At 30.3% G+C, this 21412-nt stretch overlaps 2 protein-coding genes across 2 annotated transcripts; one reads left to right on the plus strand and one right to left on the minus strand.

Annotated features, from left to right (window-relative positions):
* Positions 1-1892: 1892 nt before the first annotated feature.
* LOC106770654 (probable mitochondrial saccharopine dehydrogenase-like oxidoreductase At5g39410) lies at positions 1893-4740 on the minus strand. Its single transcript, XM_014656488.2, has 2 exons — positions 3909-4740; positions 1893-2989 (listed from the first exon to the last, which is right to left on the minus strand). The coding sequence occupies exons 1-2, from the start codon at positions 4551-4553 to the stop codon at positions 2300-2302; spliced, it is 1335 nt and encodes a 444-aa protein (XP_014511974.1). The 5' UTR covers positions 4554-4740; the 3' UTR covers positions 1893-2299.
* A 7178-nt stretch (positions 4741-11918) lies between these two features.
* LOC106774706 (chorismate mutase 1, chloroplastic) lies at positions 11919-18827 on the plus strand. The gene is made up of 6 exons (XM_014661753.2): positions 11919-12302; positions 12993-13218; positions 13548-13634; positions 14335-14478; positions 17538-17630; positions 18330-18827. Exons 1-6 carry the CDS (start codon positions 12145-12147, stop codon positions 18564-18566), a joined length of 945 nt encoding a protein of 314 aa, XP_014517239.1. The 5' UTR covers positions 11919-12144; the 3' UTR covers positions 18567-18827.
* The last annotated feature ends 2585 nt before the right edge of the window (positions 18828-21412 follow it).

Raw genomic sequence — 21412 nt, forward strand, 5'->3', positions numbered from 1 at the left:
AAATCTTAATGGTAAACTTATAAATGAAATAAAAAAAACATCTGTAAATTTTATACAAAAATATATGTCAAAACAAATTGTTAGTTTTATTTTATAATACGTTAAATAACAAAATTTAGTTAAAAATAAATTCTTAAAATATGGATTAGAATTTCGAATAAAATTTAATTTTAATTTTTATCAAAAATTAAAAGATTAAAACCATATTTGATTTTTTTAAAATATATTTACTATTTTTGTTAAAAAAAATAAAATACACAACAAATCATGTATTTTTCTTAATGTAAAAGAAATTTAATATAGTATCTTGTATTTTTAAAATTTTTTAATGTATTTTTCCAACTTCTTTATTCTCTTATAAACTATCTATTCTCTATTTATATGATAATTTTAAAGCCAAAACTTTAAATATTTAAATTAATGTCATGTTTAAAATGAAAAAATATAAAATAAATGAATTACATAATTAAATATGTATTAAAAAGTATGTTAAATTTAAAATTTCTATACATGGCAATTAAATTTTAAATTACTTAAATAAAAGTGTATAATAAAATTCAGGACATAAGGAATATAGTCACTTTTTCTTCTTTTCAAAACATCACTCCTCCTCGTGTGTATTCTTCAATATTATTTTATTAATGTTACAATTGACAACATCAATTAAACTATCATAAATAAAATATTATGTAATAATATTGAGTTATTAAATAATATTATCAATATTAATAATTAAAATTAAAATTATTAAAACTTTTGACTTGTTAAATAATATTTAATAAAAAACTAACTTATTAAACCAATTATTAATTTGTTCACAAATTTATGAAATTGATTTATTTTAACCATTTTATACACATGTCACATCACACTTAGAGTACTTTAATTTTAGTTGCATTTCAATCATAATATTATATCTTGGAAGTTCTATTCGAAATTTAAGGAACAAGTTTAACAGAGTATTCTAATTTTGGTAACATTTCAATCATATATTTTATATCTTGAAAGTTGTTAACAGAATATAAATGAACAAAAAGAAATTATAATCATACGCAATTAAATAGTTAAAACGCAATTAAATAGTTAAAATTAAGATTAAAGAGAAACACATTTGTAATGAATTGTAAAAAAAAAAATATTCATTTTGGTAAAAATTTGGGAAAGTAGGAATAATTTTGTAGTCATAGTTTTATGAAATTGATTTATTTTAATTATTTTAGACACATTTCACATCATGCTCCAACTAAGTTAGCTTGTATTCGAAATTTAAGGAACAAATTTAACATAGTACTCTAATTTTGATAGCATTTCAATCATACATTTTATAGATCGGAAGTTTTATTGAAATTTAAGTAACCCATTTAACAAAGTACTCTAATTTTGGTAGCATTTCAATCATACATTTTATCTAACTAGTTAAGATTAAGATTAAACGGGAATACATTTGTAATAAATTGCAAAAAATTAATATTTATTTTCGTACAAAAATTAAAAAGTACGAATTGATTTTGTAGTCATAGTTTTATGAAATTGATTTATTTTAATCATTTTAGACACATGTCACATCATATTCGAATTAAGTTAACTTGTAATGGAAATTTAACCAATGAATTTAATCAATTACTCTAATTTTGATAGCATTTCAATCATAATTTTATATCTTGAAAGTTGTTAACTCCACTTTTAAAATGGATTATAAATGAATAAGAAAATTATAATCAGACACAATTAAATAGTTAAAATTAAGATTAAAAGGAACACAATTGTAATAAATTGCGAAAAAATTAACACTTATTTTGGTAAAAATTTGGGAAAGTAGAGATTAATTTTGTAGTCATAGTTTTCTGATGGTCATTATAGGTCTCTTATGTGCACGATGTTAGATGTTGATCTTACATTACAATCTCATTCATTTATTTTTGCAAAATGTAATTTACATTATTACAAACAAACTCCAAACTCCCACTAGTGTTTTTAGAATGAGTAGTTCTATTTCAGAGAGAGAAAAAAAAACCCTAAATTTGAGTTGAATACGGTGTGAATTTTGTTATACTCGACTTTTCATTTTAAGTAAATCAATATCTTCACAATAACACGCAATATTCTGTGTCAAAGTTACTTCCACATTCAAACCAAACCATCAATCTCAAACTTTGGCCTTCTTCAAAAGATTACATGACAAAATATGGTTGCACTTCTTGAGTTGACTCTGTTGCAAGTGACATCAACTGTCATGTTGTAGAAGCTAAGTAAACGTTCGATCCAACAAATTCTCCAATGAAAGATGAACTGCAGAGTGTCATGTAGAAAGGGAACTTTTTGATATGACATGAAAAGATATTCCATTTTGTTGAAGCCTTTCCTGGAGATCAGTTGCACCAAATACAATCCCAGGAGTGTAAACTCCTCCCTTTGGTAGATTCTTTCTTTGGCTGTGAAGAATAAGAGCACACTGAATCAGAATTATAGGAGTGCTCACATATCCCATTTCAGGTCCCATTACTCTTGTAATAATTTCCATGTCAGGTTTCTTCTTTCCCTCTGCAGCAAGCCTCTCATTGCTGAAACCATCTCCAATAAACCACATCTTAAATGAAGCACTCGCAATCTCCTCTTCAGAAGGTCCATTCTTGCTGAACCCTCCAAAGCTGAAGATGGAAGGATATTTCAACAGAAGCCATCTTCCAAAAGAGAATCTTCCCAAAACACCAATCAGTATTCCAATCATAATAAATCCAAACATGTGCAACAAAGATTTTGAGCCCAGTTTCACTCCAAAATGAGCCGGCTTCACAGATGACCAGAAGGTTTTCCTTTTCTCAACCATCTCTTCACTCTCATTCATCCCAGGTACTCCATCAGGGGATTCAGTTAGAGTTGAAAGAGTTCTTCCAACAAGAGTTGCATCTGCTGATGGTAGTGTTACACCCCACATGCCAATTTTCTTCTGGTGTTCTATTATTTCTCCCTTAGGTGGGGGCCCAGGAATCTGCAACCATGCATGAATATATATACTCTATGATTAGTGTTCTCTGTCACAAACAATACAAAGTTCCATGAACATGATTGATTACATTAAGTTAATCACAAGTTTAGATGATGATGGATAAATGATTTTTTAAAACAAATGAAAATCAACAACCAGCACAAGTAACTCAATGATCATAACAATATGATGCCCAGTCGAAGAGATTGTGTGTAGTGTGAGGAATGAAGACCAGATATCTCAAACATCTTGAGGGTTCCCAAAAACTGTGATAGATTGCTGGTTGCTGGCAAACATTGTCGTTTGAGTTCTGTGAACTCTGTTTACTGTATCTTGAACTCTATGAAGGTAGAAATTAAAAACCAAAAAACTTTCCAATCATATATAAATTCATGATTAGGTGATATGAATCAGTGAGTTTAATAATTGTCAGTGTAAGAGTTTCAGCAACTAAAACTAATCTGACACTATATTCCTACTCCAAAACCCAACAAACAAGAATGAAGAACACAAATCGAATTAAATTCAAGTAACCTCAACTCTCTCTTCAAGATTGTGTCATCATGGTTTCATAACATTGAAGAACTCAACTTCCAAGACTCAACAAAACTTATCACATAATACATATGAAAACCTATTATTGGAAGACAGTGTAAAAGGGAGATCTCTACATGAATGATTTCTTCTCTGTAATCTAGTTCATTCCTCCCTCTTTTCTCCTCTACCATGGAATTCAATTCTTCTGCAGGTATGATTTCCACTGATCAAATCTCAGATGCTAAACCTAATCTAATTATCTATTGCTACTCAGAATCCCAACAAACAAGAAAAAAGAATGAACAATAAATTGAATTAAATTCAAGTGAAATAAACCACTCCAATCCAAATTTGTGCTTACCATTACTATCACATCATATCATACCTTAGGTTTTACTCTGATGACTCTCCGTTGTTCAATCTCGTTCAAATCCTTAACAGCCATAACCGCAGACTCAAACGTTCCAAAATTCCCCACAATCCTCCTCTCCGATTCCAAGCCCAGATACGCCTCCACCCTGTTGGGCCGGGCCGGGCCCACCCACTGCCTCGAGTGGAACAAAAACCCCATCTCCGCCGGCACCGAGTCAAACCCACAAGCTGAAACCACCAAAGCTCCGTTCTTTACAGCCTGCGCATGGTGTTCACGCTCCACGCGCTCCATGAACTCGGTCTCGCCAGTGATGTCGAGGTAGTCGCAGCCGGCGGCTACACACGCGGCGACAACGGGCGCCCCGTGGCGGCGGAAGGGGCCGACGCAGTTGAGGAGGATGCGCGCGCGGTCGCATAGCGCCCGGAGGGAGGCGGCGTCGGCGGTGTCGGCGGCAAGGATGGGGATGGGAGGTGGCGGATTGGGCCTAGCAGCCCAGTTGAGAGTTTGGGCCAATTTGGAGGTGTCGCGGCCCGCTATTGCGATGGAGTTGAAACTGGTGAGGAATTTTAGGGCTTCTCTAAGAACATGTTTGCCGGTGAAACCAGAGGCTCCGAGGATCACAATGTCGAACTTTGAGGTTGGTGCTGACACTGCCATGTCTTTTTCTTCTCACTTTTCACTTCTTCACATGAACACATGAACAACAAAAATACACTTCATGAAGTTTCTTTGATTTTTGCAAGAGAATTGTTAATGGTTGAAAGCTCAAATCTTGGATATCATGCTGTAAGTGATTTTTTTGGGAATGAATTAAAGTATAATTTTTAAGATCGGGTTTTGTTTCTTTAATTGACCTGTTTTGTACCTGATTGAATATGAAAATGATTAATTAGCATGCTTAAATTATGTGATTTTCATTTCAACTGTCAACTACCATAAAATCTGTCACTGCCTTTCTTTTTCTTTTCAAGTTGTATGTTAATAATCTTAATTTACAAAAATCAATAAGATAATTTTGTTTAATATTTAATCTGATTCTAAAAGATACAAAAAAACTAATAATCAATTGATAATAAAAACTAAGAGTGTAATATCAGTTATTAGCAATTTCATTTTTACTAATAATTTTCTAAACATCTTTAAAAAACAAATATATATATATATATATATATATATATAATTAAAAAAATTCATCTCTTAATCACTCTTCGTTTATCATAATTTAATTAAACTATGACCTTGAATATTATCTATTCATATATAATATTACAATTAAAAATGACACAAACAATAAAACATGTATGTTAATATATTTTTTAAAAGTAAAAAGTATACATTTCTAAAGTCAAATATTCATAATTACATGTTTTCATGTCACATTCATTAGTTAGTTAATATCATTTAATCATACATTAATAATCATTGACATTATCTCTATTTTTAAAAGAAATTAAACTCACATTTTACACTTCTCATATAATCGTTTACTGACAAAGAGTTACATTCTTACAACATGATGCAATTTCTTAGAATAGATTATGGTTAATCATTTGCACTACAGAACTATGCACTTACAAATTTTCATTTCAAAATCTTAAAATATTAATTTCCATACACCAAATTTGCCCTTATCGCTCAACGAACACATATGTTCATCTTGTGAGACAACGTTGAAAGTTTTTAAATATCCCGACTCACTATCAAATTAATACATTGTGAGCACCCTCGTTCAATAAGGAGATTGACAAATTAATACATTGTGGTTCATACTATCAAATTAATACTACTTTACAGGATAATTTTATTAAATTAATACTACTTTACAGGATAATTTTATTATTGTCAAGTTACTAGTTAATAAATTAGATAGGATTAAAGTATTTCTCAGTCATTTTCCAATAAATACGAAATTGTTTTTCAATACTTGACTCTTATGAAAGACTATGAAAGTTTAATAAAACACAATACAATGCTTAAAGATAAAAGTAAAAATCTATCCTAATGAAATTAACATTGAAGATTGATGTGAACTTCAATGAAGAAAAAATAAAAGACTTTGAAACAATTATAATAAAATAGGTTAATTCCATTGTTTTTCCAAAATAGATTCATCATTGGTTATCCACAAACTATTATTTAATTGATTATTGTTTTAGATTTTCAAATTAATTAAAGTACATTCTTAATTAATTTAAGGGTGATCTTACATTTAACCAAAGTAGACTCTCAATAAAAAATAAGACATTTTTAGATTATTCACAATAAATTTAACCAAAGTATATTCTCAATTAAATCCTATTATACTTAATCATATTCATTCTTTTATCTCCTAACCAAGTTAAAAGTTAATTAATCAGAGTACATTCTTGACTAATTACTGTTAAAGCTTTTACTATTAATCAAAGTACATTCTCAATCGGTAACAAAAACTCGTTCAATCATATGAAAGTTTCGAAATTCAATCAAAATACATTCTCAATCAAAATTAAAAACCCTTATACTCATATGATAAATATGCATGTAGATTAAAACATTTTATGATGTAAAAACCATTACATTTGATGTGATTGAAAGATAAAAAAAACAAAAGAAAGATAACTCGAATCAATAATCAAAAGAAACAAAGACAATATTTCAACCTAACCTCATAATCCATGATGAGACTATAATGAAATAGTCCTAAAAGCCTAGTCCTCCATGAATGAAGTGGAATACATGATGAAAATAAAAGTGACAAGAGTGGTGAATGCTTCCAAGTGAAGGAGTTGTTGAGTGTTCTTTTTGTTTTCTCTTGGTCTCTTTGTATAGAACTTGATTGACATTGGATTATGATTTTTCTACTATTGTAATCTTTTTTATGATAATGTAATCATCTTCCCTAATTATCTTCTATTTAATCGAATATTTTTAAGATATATTTGATTGTTATGGAGATCTAAAAATATTTAAAAATATATTTGCTCAATTTAAAAAGATTTGACAAATATTATCTTTTTGGATGTAGGTTCTAGGATCACAATCATACAACTCCACGTCACATAAGTCCAAAATTGTCTCTAAATTCTAAGCTATGTTGTTATTCATTCTCCTAGCTCCTTGTCCAAGTTGTGCAGGGTGGTACCTGCCAAAGATACTCCGACGCTAAAGTCAGTAATATAATCGATCGGTTAGCACAATAAAGTCTTAAATTTGTAATAAATGCAAACACCTACTTCCTTACCTTACACCTATATTTATAGGTTTCAAAATGGACATATAATTAAGGTTGACTTAATCAAGACCCAAAAGATGATAAGTATATTTTACCTATAAATGTGTTCAATTTGCAACATGATCAAATAACATGTGTTTGACTAATCAATTACTCATTGTTTTAGTGGGAGTTGTTTGACCTACAGGGTAATTAGGGATGGAAGCGTTGACCGCCTAATCAATTGATGGTCTGGGTAATTAGGGTTTATGGTTTAAGGTTTAGGATTTAGGGAAAATGAGAACTGAGGGGATTGGGTGAGGCTTGCAAAAGTCAAAAAGAGGAAAGGAAAATTAGAACGAAGAACCTTCAAGGCACAAAACAACTAAAATTATACTTTTAATTTTATTTTTCATTAATTTTTTATAATTTATTTTAAAATTTCGTATGTAATATCGGTAAGTAATGCATCTCTAGATTACATGCAGATTTTAAATATACATTTGAATTATATCCTTAGGTAAAGTTCCCGTATAAAAGTGCCAACATTAGATAGAAATTTTATATATAGAAATATTAGTAGATACAATTCATATGTAAAATGCATATATAACTTCGTTCTCACATCTGTATGTAACTTGTGCTATATACGGATTAAAATCCGTATATAAATATAAGTAGGTAATTCCCATTTTTCTTGTAATGTAACTCTACACTCTAAAATAAAACCTAATCCTACAACCTAAATCAGATTATGAAAAGTTCAAAAACTAAGCATTTACAAACTAGAAGCAATTATTTACAAACTGAAACAAGAATGACTATGTATACTACATATGAGCTAAATATTTACAACTCAATTATTCCTAAACTAAAAAGAAAATCAACTTAGAAAAAAAAATTAACCTATTTTTACTACAAAAACAGATGTCAACAAAGCTATATCTGAGCTAAAAATTTAAACATATATCTTCTTACCCCCACACTTAAGAGGCACATTGCTCTTAATGTGCGAACGAGAAAGGTTTATAACAACATAAAGATACATATATACAAATCAACAGAGCAAACATCAAAATTATTCAAAACAAAATTGAAAAAGAATTAAATTTGAACAAGAATGAATATAACATAATAAAGCTAAGGAAACTAAACTCATAGGAGCACAAAATGTTTGTGCACAAAATTATGAAAAGTAAATACAATAAAACACAACATGTACAAGTTAATAATTGGAAAAAGAAAACTACAACTACAAAGCTTCAATAAGAAGAAAATTTATTCAAATTGGCCAAAGATCAAAATTAATTCTTTTTAGCTTTATGAAAAATAGCATATGTTCTACTCTACTATTTACTATGCTATCTATAACTACTCCATCTACTAGAAAATATTTAAAACTATGAAAAAGAAAAGAAACAAAAGAGCTTTTCAATTTGCTCCTTATGCACCCAACCACTCCTTGCAATAACTCCCTGACTACATCAATCTGTTTCTACCCGGGACTTTTTGGGAGCAGCGCTTCTCTTCCATCCAAAGCAAGATGTGACTTCTCTTTTCCAAGCAAACTATTGCACCAACAATAACTCTCCTTCCACTGGCAGTTGTTGAGTGTATGACACTAGACTAAAGACCCTTCTAAGCCTTTCTGCATTTTCCTCCTCCTAAATAACAACATTACTGTTTTCAGCATTCTTTGCCTCCTTTAACTCTGCACTATGATCAAGTTTCAAGTTAGTAACATTTGTTAGGACTTTGGAATCTGATTGTATTACAGAATTTATTTTAGTACAAAGGGAGCAAGAACCAGATTCACAATCACATTTGAAATTCTCAAAAAACTATGTTAAACCAAAGTTTAGTCCTAACTCTATAAAGTTCACATATTGCGCAGTTTCTATCTCAAAAGCAATACTGACATATGCATCATCAGCAGAATCAAAAGTCAATTCAAGGCTACTATCATTAAAAATTTCATCAAGGCAATCATCCACATTTGATTTAAAAATAGCAACGTTTATACCAATTGGTTTAATGGTTGAAACTGAATAAAAAAATTTAGCATGATCATTCAAAACTGTATTAGTTTCAGTCATAGACTCTATAGAATCAATGTGCAGCAAATCAAAGGCATTCAAATGCATAGGTAAATAAGGTAAAACAACTAGAATATCAAGTTTAGAATATACTTGTTTTTGCTTATTGAAAATTATTTTACCAATCTCCAAGTCATCAGCTGCATCCTTAAAGTTATCACAGAATTCAAAATCAATGCAAGGGTGGTGAACATCAGGTATGTGAATGTGCTTTATAGGAAATAAAGAATCTAAAACATGAGTGTGCACATGCATATCAATAACAAAATCCAAAACAGGTTTTATGGTTTCAAGTTTTAACAATTCAAAAGCATTAAAATTTTCTTGAACCTTAGAGACATAAATAGGAATGTCAAGTTTAGAATAAACCTGCTCAGGTTCTTCCTTTGCTACCTCAATTGGATTCTCACCAATCAACTTACACAACAACTTCCTTGCCTTTGTTAGGGTCTTGTCCATTAGAGGGCCTCTAGCAGCTGCATTTATTAAACACTTTTCATTGCACAGGAGCCCTTCAAAGAAGTAAACCAAAAGCAATTGTTGAGATTAATATGGCACAACGAAAAGGGTTTAATGAGCATGTTACACTCAATAACCAAGAGGGAAGGGGTGAATTGGTTCCTTTTTCAAAATTAGTGATTTTCTTTTATAACTTTTATCAAACAGTTGGTAAACTAAAAGTATAGAGATAGAGAAAATCACACAAAATATTTTTATACTGGTTCGAATCAAAAGATTTTAAGTCCAATTGTTAATCACTATAAAGAGTGGTTAATTATTTCCACTAAAATATGGTTTCAGATTACAATCAGAATATAGAAAGATTAAAAGACATAGAACACATTCCTTCGACAAACGAACGGAAGAACCTACTTAATCAACTTGAAGAGAACTGCTTCGACCTTAGACCCACTAAGCGCAAGCTTAAACTATTCACAAGACTTAATCTGAGCACACTAACACTTGATAACTTTTTCAGACTTTTTTCTGTATTCTCAAATGACTCAGTTAATTGATTATGAGATTTTTAAAAAGTAATAATAGATTATTCTATCATTTCCTATAATTACTTATATTTTATCCAATTGACATTTGACGATCTTAATATTTCTATAATTATAGTTTTTTTTCCTATATTTGATATTGGAAAAAAAGGAAATACATGTCATTTTAATATTGAATACTCAGTAATATTATATTTTATTTATTTTATTTTTGTTGATGTTGCAAACAAGCATTTAATTTATATTTAAAATAATAAAAGATGAATTTGGATATATGGGTACGAATATAAAAGTATAAACTCTCTCTCTTGATATGAGTCACAAATTGTATATAATTGAATATAAAAATATGAATAAAGATGAAAAATGATAACTATAATGAACATAAAATATTCAAACTTCCATTCACCCGTTCACTTGTCATTCCTCCATCAAAATCGACAAAATATAATGGAAATACAATCACTATGCCAAGTGGTTAGATGTTTAAGTTCACCCATCCAAGTCATTAGCAAAATTTGGACTATATGCGAGTTTAAATGCGGACTAACTTATCACACCTTACAATTCACATTAACTTTTTTGTTGTTATATAGTTGTGTGTAGAATGTAATTGATTGTGTTATCGATATAATGTATGGTATAAGCACAAATTTAAATTTTATTTTATATACTATTCTTCCTTATTTAAATGTAATAAATATTATATCATTAATCTCTGAGTTTTTTTAACTAATTTATTTACATTAAAATCTTATATTTATAAAATACTCAAATTTAGAATTGAAAGATTACTATTTTTTTAAGTATTATGCATGCTAAACAAGCCAAATTAAAAATGGATAGGTCACATCGGTAGTCAAATAAGAAAATTAGGAAGTATTATGCATGTTAATCCCACCACCACCTAATGGAAAACTTTACTTCACTCTACCATTCCTCAATACCAATTTCATTAATAAAGTTGACCAAAGTTTCATCTATCATTATGAATAATTTATAAAACAAGCCTAATCTTATTGAGAAAAATAAAAGCAGTTAATTTTTACTCCTTCTAGCTCAAACTCAAAATAAATTTATTTTGAATTCACTCAATAATTCCAATTTAAAGTGTAAAAAATAATATATATATATATATATATATATATATATATATATATATTAAAAATGTATATTAAATTATTATTTGTATTTTAAATTGGGTATCTATTTTTTTTAATGGAGCATCTATAGGTTTTATAAAGGCACTACTAAATTTCTGATAATTTAAAATGGAGAAATTATCCTCTACCATTCTACATTTGTTTTATAACATTTATAAAAAAAGTAAAATAATTATAACAAAGAAATAACTTTTGTATCGGTAAAGAAAAAGAAAAAGTAAAAGATAATACAAAATAGTGTTAAATAAAGTAAAATGATGACTTTTTATTTATTTAATTTGTGGATCTAGATAAAATTGATAAAGGTGCATTTTTTTAGTAACTGGAGGAATATTGTAAGGAGATTTTATTTAAAAAAAAAATATATTTAAGATATGTCTTAAGAAAAAAAAACTCATAGTTTTAATAATAATGGTAAACACTATCATATTATCGTATACCAATAATAAGAGAATGACAGGTATTAAAATGTTTTTAATTATAATTATCCAAATAAAACAAAACACTAGTTCTTCTAATTGTTTGTATATTTTACCTTAAAAAGGCAAATATTTTGAAGACGAAAGTTGTAACGACGTCAGTGTTTGGTGTGGTCTTTGGTCTGTTCTCACATCGCCACCTACTACGTTTCAGGAGTCCACACAACCAAATACTCTGTTCTATTCCCACCCACCAAACCTTTTCCAATGTTTCAATTCTCATTTCTCTCTCTTTCTTAACTCTTCCTCTTTTTCTCTCTTTCTCACTTTTCCATAACCACAATTCACTTTCTCTTTGTTTCTTTCTTTCTCTCCAATGGAGTCCAAGCTCCTCACAAACACCCATTTCCTTCCTTCCACACCCACATGCCTTTTTCATCCCACACCTCGCAGGGCTTCGATTTCCTTCAACCCCACTTCGGATTTTCTTCCAAAAGGCAGTCTTTCTTTCCGCCCACGCGCTGCTTCCATCGAGTAAGAACCGTTAAATCATCTGCATTCACGTGGGGTTTCGTTTTAATCTGAAAGTTTCGATTTTTTTCATTTGGGTGTTTGTAATTGAAATTGTGTTTAGAATTCATGATCAAGGTTTGGGATTCAATGGGACTTGGTGGATTAGAAAGAGGAAAGTGCATGATTATGGAATTGGGTTCCTTGTATGTTCTTGATGAGTCACGTCAATGGTCCTTTTATTTTCTAATTTTAAGGTTTGCTAGTAAGGGGATTAAAACACTTTTTTATTACTTAAGGCTGTAATTTTATGACGAAAGTGTGTTTTTTATATTTTTAGTACTGTTGTTGATGCTTTTCTCTTCATTGAATATTTTATGAATATTGCATGGATAGTGGGATTTTTTTTTTATACTATCAACCAATCTGATATTACAATGTGAAACAAGTTTGTTCATTCTACAGTAACTAAAAAATTACATGTATAACTATTCATGATGGATAGAGATAAAATTTATATTTATACATTTTATGAGTTCATATTTTATACTTTAATATGTTGATTTCTATTCTTCTTTTGTTATGCTTTCAATTGTGATTGGCTGTCAAGAAGGGATACCGAGGTTGCAAGCGTTGTCTTCCCCCATCATTTTTTCCTTTTTTTTTATATTTTGTTCAGTCATGTTTTAAATTTGCCCTATTTCTTCTGTGTAGATCAGTGCCAATAAAGAAAAGAATTGATGAGAGTGAATATCTGACCCTTGATCAGATAAGGCATTCTCTAATTCGTCAAGAGGATAGCATCATCTTCAGTCTCTTGGAGCGATCACAATACTGTTACAATGAAGATACATATGATCCAGATGCCTTCTCCATGAATGAATTTCATGGATCGTTGGTGGAGTACATGTTGAGGGAAACTGAGAAGCTTCATGCCAAGGTCTGAACCTAAGCTTATTTTTTATAATGTAGTTGAGGATGTGCATAAAAAAAAATCTGTATTGAATTTCTTCTACCAAAAACATCCAAGCTCTCCCTACCAATTTTAACTGTCACAAAAGTCTACCCTTTTGCTCAATTGATGAGCTATTTTAACCGTTTCTTCCTATCATATTGTCCCCAAAATTTATTTCATTAATGGTTTATAAATTCATGCCTACTTTGTTGTGATGTGCATCCAAACTTTCATCCTCAAATCCAACTGCAATAAATTTTGTCTCTCATTTTCAAAATATTGATTTCATGGACTGAATTTCCATTCCACTGAAGGTGGGCAGGTACAAGAGCCCCGATGAGCATCCATTCTTTCCTGAAGGCCTACCTGAACCAATGTTACCACCATTGCAGTACCCTCAGGTACAGCATATTCCATAGCAGTAATCAAGTTTGTAATGTTAAGATTTTCTGTTGCTGCTAAGTTTATTATGTTCACTTGCACTGAGCTACACTTTCAAGTAGATGGAATAACAAATGTGTAGAACTCTTTGAAATCTCCTCCCCAAGTCCATTTGTATCTCTAGTAGTGATGTAGTCCCAAAGATGACATGTCAATTATTGAATTCTTGTTTTTTATAGAATTTTAAAACTGATCGAAACTGGCTTCTAAAAGCTTAATTGTAAAGAAGCAGTTCCTTATAGAAGTATAACATCTGTAAGATGTGTTTCTTTTTGATGAATTAAAATGACAGTTTTCTCTATGTAATTGAAACATTAGTTATATGAAAAGGGAAATATGTACACCAAGTTGGGGAGTGACCATTCTATACTTCAACCCAACATGTTTGCCTAGTAAAGTGAATTGTAAAACGAGTGGAAGGAAAATCAATTAGCTGTTAACCAAAAAAATTACGGTTTAATTCTTTCTGTACTTCTTATATGCTTAATGAATTTATAAAAATGGTTGGCCAGGGGATGACATGCCTTGCGAGCATAGAGTAGTTCTTAGTTGTCATCTTTGGAATACTATGTGGACTATATCCATGTACCAAAATAAATTGGTGTTGTATCTTTCTTGTGCTAATTGCTTCTTCTTTGAATTTGTGTCATGTATGAATAGGTGTTGCACCCTATTGCCGAGTCAATTAATATAAACGAGAAAGTATGGAGCTTGTACTTTAGGGTTCTCATCCCTCAAATAGTTAAGCAAGGAGATGATGGTAACCTTGGATCTAGCGCTGTTTGTGATGTAACATGCTTGCAGGTACACACTATTAGTTTCCTATAGTTGAGTTCATATCTACATTCAAATGGTTTCCAGGGGTTGTACAACATTGTATTTTCAATTATTTTATTTACTTCATTTTAAGGTATCTCAATGCATATTGTTCTATTATATATGAATCTCTGTACCATCATTCATATCCTTTTTTATTTCCTCTTTGGTATTTGATAGGAACCCGAAAATAGTTAGGCCCAATCCAAAATATCCAAGGTGTATGTTAGACAGAGAATGAATGACAAAGTAGGGGATCAAAATGGCATGATAGAGAATAAATGACAGAGTGGGGGATAAAAATGGCATGATAGAGAATGAGAAGAATCCTTCCATGTAATAAATTGTTGAGCTAGCACGGTAGGAAAGGAGTGATTGTGTTGTATGGGTATAAAGCATGGGAAGAGAGTGGGGAAGAATAGGCTGGTATTTGGGAGAGACTAGGCACTCTCTAACTGTCTAGAGATACTTTCTACTTTTATTGTTTTGTATTTTCTTTCCTGATTCAGGCATTGATGTCATTATGATACGGTCCTGTTCATTACTAATACAGTGATTATTTAGCTATACTTTTGCTTTCTTATTCCTTGTACCTATCAATAGGTATCAAAGCTCACGATTCCCGGGGTTTGGATGGTTATGAAATAGCAATGGAGTCGAGAGTTGAAAATTTAGAGAAAAGTATGCTTGAACGGAAGCATGACAGTGAATCCCAATGGACGAAATCAAAAAGCTACTAAAGGAGAAAATTTGAGGGTACACAAGCAGCCGATTACGACAATGACGTTTTCCAAAACGACAAATGGAGGGAGAGAGTCAGGGTAGTCGAGCTATTTCATCACGAGTTTCTGAACCTTTTTCCAGAACTCGTGATTCTTTAAGGGGGAGTCAACCACCAAGGAGGGATTACAAAGGGAGAAAATTGGAGATTCCAATATTTTTTTGGAGATGATACTTATGAAACACCTTTACCAAGTTGGGTCCAGTTAAAGGAGGCAGTGATTCAAAGGTTTCAATAAGAGATAGTGCATAATCCTTTTGGGCCCTTGTTGAGCATTAAGCAAACTGGGACAGTCATGGAATATAGCGAAAAATTTGAGATGATTTCAATCCCATTGAAAAACACTGATAAGGTAATGTTAAAAGGAATTTTTCTAAACGGATTCCGTGAAGAATTGCAAGCCGAACTGAAGCTATACAACATGGAGTCACTATCAGAACTCATGAATCGAGCCCTATTGTTGGGAAAGAGGAATTGGGCTTTGAAGAAAGGGGTATTAGGCTCCGGTGAGAAAGTGAGCACGAGTGAGAAGGGGACTCCTCCAACAGTGACGAATATGAGTAGATCGAATAATGCAATGGTAAATATTGTGAAGAATAAATTCTATGCTCAAAGGCCCAATTATGGAAGTATGGAACCAACTTAGCCCAAACCACTAAATGGGTCTAGTGGAGAGAAGAAAGACACTATGGGTAGGAGGCTTTCGCAAGTTGAGTTGCTAGAACAAACTAAGAAGGGGTTGTGTTTTAAGTGTGGGGAGAAGTAGGGACCCTGAACATGAATGCAGGATGAAGCATTATGAGCTAATTTTGATGGAAGAATGGGGGGAGGAAGAATCGAAGGATTGGGATGAAGAAGAGGAAGAAAAACCAGAGTTGGAGCACAAGACACTTCAATTGTCTTTGAAAAGTAAGGTGGGGTTGACCTATCACAAATCTTTTGAGATTTGGGGAACTATTGGCCAAAGACGAGTGCTGATATCGTTCCATTGTAGAGCAACCAACAACTTCCTTTCTAGAAGATTAGTAGCCGAGTTTGATCTTTAAGTGGAGAATACCCCTATTTATACCGTGGAGGTGGTAGTGGTGTTAGGTATGGACTAGTTGGCTGACCTTGGTGACATTGAAGCTAATTTTCGAAACATGATTATTAAATGGGGAGATGAAGGAGGCAATAAGGTGTTCAAGGGTGATTAAAGCCTTACAAGATGAAGGAGTAGGCTACTGTATTGCACACCAGTAGTTGAAGATACAACCTTATAAATTAAAGAGCTTGGCTAAAAAGGTCAGTCATAAGTTAAGTCCGAGATATTATGGGCCTTAGGAAATTGTGGAGTTTAGTCTGGCTGCCTATACACTGCAACTACCTTCGGGAAGCAAAGTGCACCCAGTTTTCCATGTTTCTGCAATGAAGAAATCCATCACTACAACAATCACCAGCTAACCGTTACCTCTATTTTTAGCAAATGATTGGGCATTGAAGGTTCAACCAGCAGAAGTGCTTACTGTTAGAAGGAACCAACAAGGGGATTTCGAAATTCTTATTAGGTGGAAGGATTTGCCAGATTTTGAAAATTTGTGGGAAGCTCTATCTACACTCAGGTGCATCTTGAGGAGGGGAGTGTTGATAGGAACCCATAAATAGTTAGGCCCAAACCCAAATTATCTAAGGTGTATGTTAGATAGAGAATGAATGACAAAGTAGGGGATCAAAATGGCATGATAGAGAATGAGAAGAATGCTTCCATGTAACAAACTGCTGAGCTAGCACGGTAAGAAAGGAGTGATTTTGTTGTATGGATATAAAGACTAGGAAGATATTAGGGGAGAGACTAGGAACTCTCTAACTGTTTAGAGATACTTTCTACTTTTCTTACTGTTCTGTATTTTCTTTCCTGATTCAGGCACTGGTATCATTCTGATACAGTCCTGATTTCATTACTAATACAATGATTATACGGTTGTACTGAGCTTTCTTATTTCTGGTACCTATCAGTATTTAACCTTAGTACATGTGTTATGTGAAGCCCAATTGATTTGTTCTTTTTGAAAACCTTTCACTGTAATGAAGAAAAGAAAGCTGACCCTCATTAAAATAAGATCAACTAGTGAATTGTTTGAACATGGATTGGTGGAAATTATTATAGCTTGCAAGTTTCCTTCTGAAAAATTCACCAATTTCACTGCCTCAATTTAGTAAGTTTAGATTGTAATGATAAATTGTGTCTCTTATATTCATGGAAACTTGTGATTTGTTGTGACTGCAGGTTCTTTCAAAAAGAATCCATTATGGAAAGTTTGTAGCCGAGGCAAAATATCAAGCTTCTCCCGATTCATATAAGCCTGCCATTTTAGCTCAGGTACAATACAATACAATTTGTTACTTATTTGCTTATATGGATTCATACTATCAACGGTAAATCTGCTTCACAATCACAATGGAAACATTTTATCCGATTAGTGATAAACAAATCATCCTAATTTTGTGTCATATGTTTTTCTTGTCATATCTATAAAATAAATCTGCTTGGTTTCTGGTAAATGGTACTGATTTTGATGGAAATCTGCTTCAAACTGGAAACATTTCATTATAGTAGTGATAAACTTCTGGTGCTAAATTTATGTCATTAGATTTTTGTGTCATGTATAATAACATCTGTTTGCTTTCTGGTAAATAGTACTACCTTCTATCTCATTTGTAAGTATAAAAATGGCTGAGTTCATACAGGTTAAGAAAATCAGTTAGTTTCATTAAATTTTACTAAGTTTCTAATTTTCTTAAAATTCACTTTTCTTGTACACATAATGATAATACAACCGAATGTTAGAAAAGTTAACACCAAATGGAGTTGAAACAGTTTGAATTTGCTTATATTTGAGAGAAAAAAGAGTCCTTTTTTGCTTATAAACCAGAACAGAAGGAGTACTGATTTTGATGGACATGCTTTACAAGTTTCAAGTGTTTACAATCTTAGTATATTGCTAAGGGGCAATTTTGAGGTTGTTTTCATTTTTCTGTAAGCTGGATTCTTCACATAATCAACTTGGTGTTTTCTCAGGACAAAGAGAAATTGATGGAATTGCTTACATATCCTGAAGTTGAAGAGGCAATCAAGAGGAGAGTTGACATGAAGACCAAGACTTATGGGCAAGAAGTGATCATAAATTTGAAGGAACACAGAACTGAGCCAGTCTACAAAATAAATCCAAGTTTGGTTGCTGATCTTTACAGTGATTGGATCATGCCTCTGACAAAGGAAGTTCAAGTTGCTTATTTGCTGAGAAGGTTGGACTGAACATAGCAAGTACATTTTCAATCATATTGTTCATAGGGTATTATATTTTCTAGGAAGTATACTCTCAATGGGTAATTTCTCTTTAATCATCACCATAAACTTTAGCTATTGTAATTATAACATATGAGGCATTTCATTCTGGGCTCTTGTATAATAATTTATGCTATATTTTATGTTGTTTTTTTCCTTGTGTTGAAAACCTTGTAACTTCAATCTTGTAGTGTTGTTATAATAAAAGGAAGTGAAGAGTTAAATCCTTTATGTTTCAATCATATTTTTCTTGAGATGTGTAAAGCTTAACATTTCAACACAACTTAATTGGGCTTAGCTTAGCTTTATTGGGCTTTTCTTTTCTTTCATAGGAGTACTTAATTACTTCTTGCACCACGTTATGATGACTCTTATTTGATTACTTCATATTCTAATTACAAGATTTATTTATTTAGGTTTTTCACAAATCTCACAACAATAGTAGTTAAAATTCACGTAAACTAAAAAAAAAAAACTTGTAAACTAACCTAACCTAGTTGAAAATAAAAGTTTGCAAAAACTCACAAGCCATATATAATAATAGTAAAATGTTATTTTAAGAATTTTTTTAACAACTTTTTTACAATACATAATAGTTTATGATTGATCTATTTCAAATAAATAGACCAATAAAATCGTGACATTTATTTTATTGTTAGAAAAAGTTGTTAAAAGAAATTGTTAACATATCATGTGCATTATATTATAATTTGATTACTTTTGCATGTTATAAAAGTTTAATAATATTTGATTACTTTTGCATGTTATAAAAGTTTAAATCATGTATAGCTCAAATGTTTAGTTTGTACGTGGAATACAGCAAATTATAAATAGATTGAGCAAGAAAGCTCACACTATTCCACAAGTTTAATATATTATATATATAAATTTAAGAAATAGGTATGAGACAGCAAAGTTTGCATGTCGTATTGATGTACTTGTTGTGTTGTGGTATCGTGATTTTAGGAAAAAGCAGGACCACATTCATGGCTAAGAAAAAAAAGTGTTATTGTGTGGATGTTGATATCAACCAACACATGCAACAGCAGAAATAAATAACAAATACAAGATAAGGATGGTAATATAATATAATATTTATTGGTCCAGGTGTCAAATTCATACACGTTCATTTTTTACTAATTACCTTTTTATTCAATATATTATATAAATATTTTTTCTTTCTAATGTTTGAAATGTGTATTTTCAAATAAAATCGTAATGAGAAAAACTATCCATATTCGAAACGGTGGTCCTTCTCGTAACAAAATAAAGGTAGTGATATTTTAAAATATTTTAAATCATTTTTATGTTCTTTTATTATTTTAAAATTATTTCACAATTCATAAACAATAATAGTGATTATGTATATCAATATAAAATATTATTAAAGTACGTTATCATAAAATAAATATTTGAAGAGAAATGATTCTCTAACCAGTTTTGGAGATAGCGTTTTAGTAATATAAAATTAATTTTTAATTAGAAAATAATATGTTTTGTGAAGAATAAACAAAACATTTAACCTGCAGTTATTTTTAAGTAATTGAACCTATTATGTATAATGCTGTTTAATTGTCAGAGTATAATAGTTAGTATAGTATAATATAAAGTAATAATAAAATATAAATTAAAATTGAATTGCAAGCATGGATAACAAAGGTTGGGATTGTATTTTACCTCTCTTGTTTTTTTTTTTTCTTTTCAAACCTTAATTTTATTATACTTTATTATTATTACTCTCATATGTATTGATTTAAATAATTCAAAAGTCATCTCTTAACAACGAAGTTTCTAAGAATATAATCAATTTATTGGTCATAGCTGTATTGCTTGCATTAATAATGTGAATTTAACCATTTAACAAATCTAAATATATTCCTACCATTTAAAATCATTAAATGATTTCATTCAAATTCAAATTCGATTTATATAAGACGAGTGGTAATTTATTTTAAGCATTTAATATAAAATTTGAATAATTAATATATATATATATATATATTTTGTTAGAACAAAATACATGTGGTTTAACATACAAATATCAACATATATATTTAACATAAATTGTATGCCTCCATCTACATTATATTTATTTTGTTGTATGTTTTAAAGTTTACAAAACGTATAATTAAATAAATAACAATCTCTTATCGTATTAAGTAATGTAAAACTAAATTAAACTTCACAATATTAATATATATATATATATATATAAAATTAAAAAAATAACAAAAATATAAAGAGTTTGATATTTTGCATTCAATTTCAATAAATTGAAAATTAGCTACGGTTGATTATGTTATATTGGTCTTTTCCTAATAGTTTTTTTCTCAAAAGTCTTATTACAATTATGTTAAAAATATTTTCTTTTATATCATAAATATCTTTATATTGGTTAAATAATCAATATAAAATGTCACTTATGTAATCCTAATATATATCTTTCTTATAATAATAAAACTTTTAAGTCACATATATCAAACGGAAAACAAATCATTTTCTTATATAGGTTTTAAATTATGTTTCAAATATTTTATTTTTCCTTAATAAATTTTTCTTCAAAAATTTCATTACAATGTTGAATATATATTTTTTATATCATTCATGTCTTTATTGGTTTATAATATTAATGTTTTTTAATGACTTTTGTTTGTATTTAATAATAGGTTGATATGCATATAACATGAAATGAGAATGTCAAATGTATTGAGTTAGGTTATAGTCAGAAGTAAAATATTACAAAGTGGGTTGAAGATTTCATTAATATTTCATTAATAATATATATTTAAAATAAGAATGTATATATTTATTCTATA

The sequence above is a fragment of the Vigna radiata genome, chromosome 1 (genome assembly GCF_000741045.1).
Source record: "Vigna radiata var. radiata cultivar VC1973A chromosome 1, Vradiata_ver6, whole genome shotgun sequence".
NCBI lineage: Eukaryota > Viridiplantae > Streptophyta > Magnoliopsida > Fabales > Fabaceae > Vigna > Vigna radiata.

Excerpts from the sequence above, each read along its gene's own strand:
- LOC106770654 (XM_014656488.2), bottom strand. The coding sequence starts at position 4,553 with ATGGCAGTGTCAGCACCAACCTCAAAGTTCGACATTGTGATCCTCGGA. Across the intron at positions 2,990-3,908 it reads TCATCAGAGTAAAACCTAAG|ATTCCTGGGCCCCCACCTAA; the intron begins GTATGATATGAT and ends GCATGGTTGCAG.
- LOC106774706 (XM_014661753.2), top strand. The coding sequence starts at position 12,145 with ATGGAGTCCAAGCTCCTCACAAACACCCATTTCCTTCCTTCCACACCC. Across the intron at positions 12,303-12,992 it reads CCACGCGCTGCTTCCATCGA|ATCAGTGCCAATAAAGAAAA; the intron begins GTAAGAACCGTT and ends TCTTCTGTGTAG. Across the intron at positions 17,631-18,329 it reads AGCCTGCCATTTTAGCTCAG|GACAAAGAGAAATTGATGGA; the intron begins GTACAATACAAT and ends GTGTTTTCTCAG.